This window comes from Acanthisitta chloris, unplaced genomic scaffold, assembly GCF_000695815.1.
Source record: "Acanthisitta chloris isolate BGI_N310 unplaced genomic scaffold, ASM69581v1 scaffold10753, whole genome shotgun sequence".
Taxonomy (NCBI): Eukaryota; Metazoa; Chordata; class Aves; order Passeriformes; family Acanthisittidae; genus Acanthisitta; species Acanthisitta chloris.
In genome coordinates, this window is record NW_008666587.1 from 12,177 (window position 1) to 19,949 (window position 7,773).

At 42.5% G+C, this 7,773-nt stretch overlaps 1 protein-coding gene across 1 annotated transcript; it reads right to left on the reverse strand.

The window, feature by feature from the left end:
• Positions 1–1,040: 1,040 nt before the first annotated feature.
• On the reverse strand, positions 1,041–1,547 carry GREM2 (gremlin 2, DAN family BMP antagonist). The gene has a single exon (XM_009072188.1). It carries the CDS (start codon positions 1,545–1,547, stop codon positions 1,041–1,043), a length of 507 nt encoding a protein of 168 aa, XP_009070436.1.
• Between the last annotated feature and the right edge of the window lie 6,226 nt (positions 1,548–7,773).

Sequence of the window (7,773 nt, forward strand, 5' to 3'; positions counted from 1 at the left end):
TCCTTAAGTGTTCTCAGCTCCTCTCTCCCACTACCCTCCCACCTTCCCCGGTCTGAGCACGCATAGATATAAGCTCATAAATGGATGTTGTCCTTTCTGGAGTAAGAAACACACACAGATATCTAACATACAAAAACCTACCAAAAGCCTAATAAAACGATGTCCATTTTAAGCCAGGCAGCTGACCTAGCAACTGAGTCTCTTACTCAACATATTTTAATCTCTGGCATACTCTGCCGCAAGAAAAATATACACAGCTAGGTCTATAATACTTTAAACAGCTGTTTACTATAGCTAGGTTACAAAATAAACACTGCTGCAGAGACCACGTGTTCAATATATTCTAACCACAACAGCATCAGAACCCACCCTCAGTCTGCTCTGTGGTCACGGTGGCTGACCCAGTGCCTCGCCCTCTTCCCCTCGCTTCTGATCTGCTGTTCAGACAAGAAGCCCAGAACTGTTTGTCATTGCACAATTGAAGTTAAGACGAGCCTCATTGGAGTCTTACTTGCTTTTCATGCGTTACTCCTTGTTACTCTCCCTCACCTGTGTCCCCCAGTCCTGGGCAGTACCCCAGCACTTCCAAGTGAGAGAAGCAATCTCCAGTCCCAAGCATGGGGAAGGCATTCTCATCTTGTGGAGGGAACTGGAGTGTAGGGCAGAGGGCTTTACTCCACACAGTGGAAACATTTAATGCTGGATTCAGCCAACTGGTCACTTAGATGATCAGTCCCAACTTCTGGGAGCCTGCTCCACTCCAGAAGATTCAACAGCCAGATAGTGTTTAAAATACAATGAAACTTTATGGTTGGTGAAGTGCCTAACACAGCCTGTTAAAAAGCATTATTCCAGTAGGCAAGTGCTAAGGAGCCTTTCATTGCTGGAGAGACACCTCCTGAAAGAAAACAAAACACACCAAAAACAAAAAAGGGAAAAGAAGAAACAAACCAACAAAATGGACAGTCTGCTCAGTGGGAGATGAGAGACAGCAGTAAATCTTATGGGGGCAACACCAAGCAGCAGCTACATGCCTGTTCTCACAGTTTGCCTGAGTTGTTTAGATTCACAGACATGCACCGACACTGCTTGACCTTCTGAATTTTCTTGAGTCGGAACGGTGGGTCCAGCTCGGGGCAATCCAGCTGCACAGTTGAAGAGGTGACCTTGTGTGGCTTGCAGAAAGCACAGGACTGAAAGGACTCCTCCTCCTTTTTCACGTGCCGTGGAATATAGAAGGAGTTGCACTGCCCATAGCAGAAGCGGTTGATGATGGTGCGGCTGATGCAGCCCTCCTCGCTGACAGTCTGCCGCAGGGGCTGCGTCTTGCACCAGTCGCTCTTGAGGTACTTCCTTTCGGTGACCACGAGGGCCTCCTGGCTGGAGGCCAACACCTCCTTGTTCAGCTGCTGCCTACGCTCCGAGTGGTTGCTGCTGCTGCCTTTGTATGGGGAGGGAATGGCACCCGCAGGACGGTTTTTCCTGGTGTCTGTTACTCGAACCAGCACTGCCATCAGAAGAATGGACAAGGCAAATTTCCAAATCATCCTGCAATGGCAACACAAGTCACTGTTAGCAGAGACACATTTTCAAACCACTGAATTGTAATGGAGTTGAACTTTACCCATGTTTTTAGAAGTGGAGATCTTATCGCCTTTGTAATCCCATCACTTTTCCTAGGAGATTAGCTCTATTCTAGGGTGATTACTTATCAAGAAGAGGACAGGCCCTTTGGAAAGTCACATTGCTCCCCCTCCCCCTATCAAGCTCTCCCACTACTTGCCTTTCCCCCATAGGGACACTGCTGCTTTTGATGGCTGAAGTGGTGGTTTTACAGAAGCTTCAGCCAGAAAAGTTTCCTCATTCTCTGTGAAATCCTGGGCCAAACAGCTGGGCAAACTCCTGGCTAGTGAAGGCTCAAGAGACTCCTTCCAACATGATGACAGCTGATTAGGGGATGGCAGAGGACAGGGGAAAGGAGTACCAGGTTACACATCTGCCTCTTCAGCCCCTGAATCCCAGCCTAGCATCATACCACACAGAAGGAGCAAGAGGTGTCCAAAGGACTATTTTTATCATTTTAAATTGCTTCTGAAGTTTCTTGGGGCTTTTATGACACTTACAGGCTTGTATTTGTTGTCTTTGTGGGACGCCAAAAACTTGATGGATTTATTTTTGCAATAAGAGGAAATGCTTAAACATAACTTCGAGGACTTCACTACTGCAATGCCTCTTGAGCAAATGGTTTAAGAAGGTTTGTAAACAGGAAAGGATTCAATATTTATTTTAGATGTTAAGGAATAGGGTAGAGAATAAGCTAGTTGCTAAGTTAAAATAGTCAGCCCCTTGGCAAAAATATTATTTCCCATGGTTGTCTATTAGGTATTCTTGTTCTGTGGAGCATCTCTTACCAGCTCTTGGATTTTCATCAACCACTTGTCCAATTCATTTTAGTAATGTGTCTCGATGCACTTCCAGAATATCAGAGTAGGTGTGCTAAATTTCCTCATAAAGTCAATGCTCACCAGTGAACTGCTACAACTCATTTGACAGTTCATTTTGTATTATTCTTCCTGGGAAAGGAGAACAGAGAGTCTCTACAGTGCCAGAAATGGGTGCAGGCCAGAAGCTTCCCATTTGGAGGCAAGAACACTTCCGAGTCTTTCTTAAAGTTCCCTGCTCACCTTTGTTCTTAATGGATATTTTTATACTACTGTACAGATGAAAGACTCGTCCCTCTCTTCCCAGTAAAGCTTCAAACCATTCCAAGTAATGCTTTTTTTTTTTTTTTTTGCCTTTAGAGAGATGCCAAGATGAAAAACTACCATCACACTGCTAAGTATAATGTCTAACACTATAAATACTTCCGATGTTGCACAGGTACTCCTGTCTGGAAAACATGCCATTTTCCAAACAAAGGCACAAAAAGATCAAAAAATTACTTGCAGTAAAGGTGCAAAAGAAGACAACAACAGCAATAACAAATGCTTCTCGCCTAGTAAAGCAGACCTAAAGTATTTAACAGCTGTTGAGATAGAAGGAACTACTGTAGCAACCTACATAAGAAAACATTCCTTTATGTTACTTCCTAAGTCTACGAGATCTCAATGTCAGATTTCAACTAAATTTCTAATGGGAGAAGTTTAAAGTGCTGAAGGAAAGGAAAGTGCTAATCCTATAGCTATGAACAGAGCATGTTCTGATGCAGGGTTAAATTTCACCAGACTGTATGCTTGGAACAGAACCACCTTTAAATGGAAACCACTGTTTCTAAAACCCAGAGAAGCTCATTCATCTGCAACCATGCCACCTGCTCACTGACACCCACTGTAGCCATGGGTACTTTAAATCAGTGGCCTATTTTCACACTTCTTAGCATTCAGCACGCAAGCCCACCGGTTTTGTCCAGAGTCTTTAAACGAAGCAAGACTAGACTTGGCTTTGCTGGCAGGTACTGTCGCCAAGTCCGTTGGATGTCAACCCACACAGCCAGGCCAAAACCTAGTCAGGTAATTAGTTTCAGTTGAATATAGTGTTCCATGCTTCCTGCCTAACTGTTCTCATGTTATTCTACACTGATGGCTGCAATTCAGTAGTAGATAAAACCACCGATTGCCACTGCTTTGTGTTTTATATAGAAAGGGGAGGAAAAAAGCCCCATAGTTACAAGCCTACATCTCCAGAAAAAGACAGAGGTGAGCTTTCCAAAAGATGCCTCATGCCACATTCCTCAGCCATACTCTTCTAGTCTTCTCTTGAAACACATGGGATATTGCCTTTCCAGTCTCATTTCGCTGATCCTGGCATAGAAGAGGACAGTATGGGTCCAGAAACACATCGGAAGGAGAGAAGTACCCTTTCCCCCACCCCTTCCTCTCTTCTTGGGTTGATCATAAAGGTTTTTTCCAACCTTTATGATTCCATGATTCTATGAAACTATGTCTTACCACACCCACCCTTTCTCATCATAAAATGCAAATTTGAAACCATCTCCCTTTCATGTCAAGGATAGGGGTCAAGTAAAAAATCTATGTAGGAATTCAGGAAAGCTGACAGAGAGGTAATAACTCCAAGTCTACATTATAGAGAAATATTATCATAGTTTTATAATTACTGAAATGGTTTTATGTAGGCATGGAGTGCCATTCAACAGAGTAAGCAGGATTTATTCAGTAAGTCTATGTTTATAACTAATAAAGCATTATTAATCAAAGCCACTATTGCAAAGTTATAAACCAAACACCACGGTACATGTTAGCAAGTACTTCTACAGACAGGGAGGAACACAACACTTATTTCTGTCATTGATCCTTACCAAACTTGGACCTTAAAATATTTATGTAATAGAATAATAATCTATTTTACACTGGCAGGTCAAATGTGCATTCTGTCAGATCGTGGAATTTCTAATCGCAGGGTTGCCCCTCACTAGCCTGCAAATCACTCCTTTCTAAGCCCTGGCACACAAATCCCCTATTCAAGCAAATAAGGGTGCAAACAAGGTCACCTGGTGCCAGCAACTTGCCAAGGGCTACATATATTTTCGGTGCTCACATGGAAAGAGAAGAAAAACCTCAGTATTCTGAGAGAAACAGAACATTTTGGCAAACTCAATTTGAATGCAAAGCAAAATGGTGAATGCTGTCTGTCTGCAGACAGAGCAGGATGAGAAAAAACACAAAACTTACTGGAGAAGAATCTGGCTTTTGGCAAGAACAGGGCAGTTCTGCCCTACTTAGATGTCACAGAATGGAACGGCATGTGGCTGAGACCATGAAAGCAAAAACTGCCTCAAGAAACCAGTATCTCTACCACTTGCACCAATGCCAGCCTGGGGCCCCCATTCTGCTGCATGGGGTTTCCCCATGGCAGAGTCAGTGGCAGCTCCGGTGTGACATTTTTCAGCTTCTTCAAGCATTGTTGCCAGCTGCTGCCTGTGCCCCCCATGCCTTTTTTCCAGCACATGAGTTGGTACAGAGAATAACTTAACCTTATATGAGACACCCAAGAAAGCCTGGCTACAATTACATCTCACATGGCAAGCTTTTTTTCTCCTTGAGATAAGGAAATCAGCATCAAGTATGAGTTCATAAAGTCATCAAACCCAACGTGCTGGAGCTGAGCTATCAGGTACCCAGGAGTGTAAAAATTCCTTGGCCAAGGAGGCAAAAATGTCAGAATCCAACTCTGTCATCTGGAGAGGTCAGGGCACTGTGCTAGGAGGGGAAGCCCCGGGATCGCCGTGTCTGCCCTTAGCTTTATTTCTTCTTTGTATCCAATTACTGTGTAACATAAAATATCTACCAAGGCAGGCTCCCTCTCGCATACTGACCTTCTGGCCCTATAACTCACGCATTCTTGAAAGCAATCCAGCTCTGGAGCAGGACAGGCAGTAATGTAACCCCCAAAATAGCCTATAGTTTTGTGGTTAGGGCACTTCTCTTGGAACTGGAGTATTGGATTTGATCTCAGAATTCAAGGGCATCGTTTTCAGAGAAGTCTCCCAGTGCAGAAGTGGGTGCTATGATCTGAAAGGCAGGGCAGAAAGTAACACCAATGCCCATCTGTGCTGAGTGACAGCTCTGAACTTCCTCTGGTTTTCAAAGGCATGGCCACTTTCTCAGCTCAGGATGCAATTTCTGACTGGGAACTCCTGTTCCAGCTACTTCAGGGCTGCAGGTAGACAGAAAGAAGAAGGATGTAACTGGAAGATCACTCTGATATTTTATGTTAGCTGTTCAGGAAATCAGCAGGTGTGAGACCCATTTGTTTGCTTTAGCAAGCACACGTATAGAAGCACTCAGAATTATCAGCCTTCCTGGAAGCATCCAACTCTGATACAGGTATGACACACTCATCTTTTCACCAGGCCTTTCTGCAGGGAATTCAGAAAAAAAAATCCACAGCCAATGCTTTTTTTAAAAAATAAACAAACCTGCAAAACCTGTCTTACCATGGAACTTGAGACCCTACCACTTCACCTTAGTCACAATATGGATTCACATGCAAGAAGGTTTAGTACTATAAACCTATCCTACACCCATCAAAAGTACCATAAGAGCCAATGACCAAGAAGAAGATAAACAGAGATACTTTACATTTTGAAAATTTTGAATCTAATTAACAGCTGAAGAGTTTCCCTTGGAAAAAGGTTTCTCTTTAACTACCAGGAAAAGGCAGGCATTAGAGACTAGACTAAATCAGGTCCAGTTCCATAGTACAGTACATAGACCGTCAAGTTTGACCACCTGCATCACTCTTTTCCTGTTTCCATCCTGCAAACTTCAGAGACATGAGAGGTCTCCTTAGAGATGAATGTGGCTGAGTGTGGGAATCCCTGTTACCAAGAATTTTTCTGCTCCCTACATAGTCAAATAAAGAATCTGCATGAACCAGCCATATGTATATTAATGTAAGAACATGATGTACATGGTTAGTTCTCACATTTAAGATGGGACACAAGAAGTGTTCCTTGAAGACAAGCCAGGCAATAGTTTTTCAAAGAACTAAAACTTGGCTTTAGCAACAGATGTGGGAAGCCAGGAAATATCAGATTCTCTACTGGGAAGCCAAAAATGCTATTTATTTAATTTATTAATGGTTAGGCATCATTCTGATGGTACAATGCTTGCATAAAGGCTATAATAAAGACTAATCATGCATCTTTGTGCAGGGGAAGTGTTTGGTGCTAATTTATCTCTTTTAAGTATCCTTCAAAAGCTATTTCTTCCATGTCTCAAGAGTGTCAGCAGTAACTGAACACTATATCTCTGTTTGAAGAGACATTGGTGTCTTAGTAAATCATTACATCATTAATAGATTCTCACTACCAAATTACCAAGACTGAAAACAGCCACAACAAAATATGTAGGAGGTGAGGGAGACTAAATTAAAAAAAACTCTCAGAAAACATGGTACTGCAGATAGGATGTGTTTCAGATATTCAGATAAAAAATCTCTGCATTTTAGCAATAGAGTTACCATGTACTAGGAGCACTAAGCACCAATTTTCAAAACCACTGCACAAAAAAACAAAGGCAATAATTATTTTAAAAAAATAATGTCATTACACGCAGAAAATTTTCCATTCTTGCCCTCTAAGAACCTTCTAGAGTAATTTGAAATAAAGCTATTTTGTTGCATCACAGCTCTAGCAGTAGCTGGTAGAAGGGGAAAAAACCACTTCTTTCAGACTTAATTCCTAGTACCCTCATTGGCTGGCTTGGCTGGAGATCCTTCCCCCTTTCAGTCCCACCAAAGAAATGCATCCTTGTCTCTCCCTTGCACCAACATGTCTCCCTCCAAGAGCCAAGCATGCCTACAGGGAACACCACAAAGCTGTGAAGAAACCGGGAAAGGTCTTCCTGCAGGCTGGACATCTTGAGAACCACACTACTGGCCAGGCTCTTGTTTTGTTTATGAAAGAGGAAATGGAGTTGGGTTTCAATGGTACCAGCTTGTGTTCCCTGGGAGAGGACAGCATTTTCCCGATAATGACAGAATTTAGAAGTTATCCTTGTCAAGACAGTTTCTGAAGACATTGAATTTAAAATATTAAAAAATACAGTAAATCAATAATAAAACCAAAGCACATAGAACAAAGACACTAGTGGGAACAGCCTATGCTAAGACAAAGGTAGTAGAAAGGATGTTGTATCATACAAATTCATCTCTCACTATAGTTTTTTTGCTACCAGGAGCTTTGTCTCAAATTTTCCCTCAAGAGGCTGAGACTTAAGAAGAATTCTTGGTCCATTCACAAAATCATAAGGG

Bases quoted from the DNA above. Each gene is read 5' to 3' on its own strand.
- GREM2 (XM_009072188.1), bottom strand. From the start codon at position 1,547: ATGATTTGGAAATTTGCCTTGTCCATTCTTCTGATGGCAGTGCTGGTT.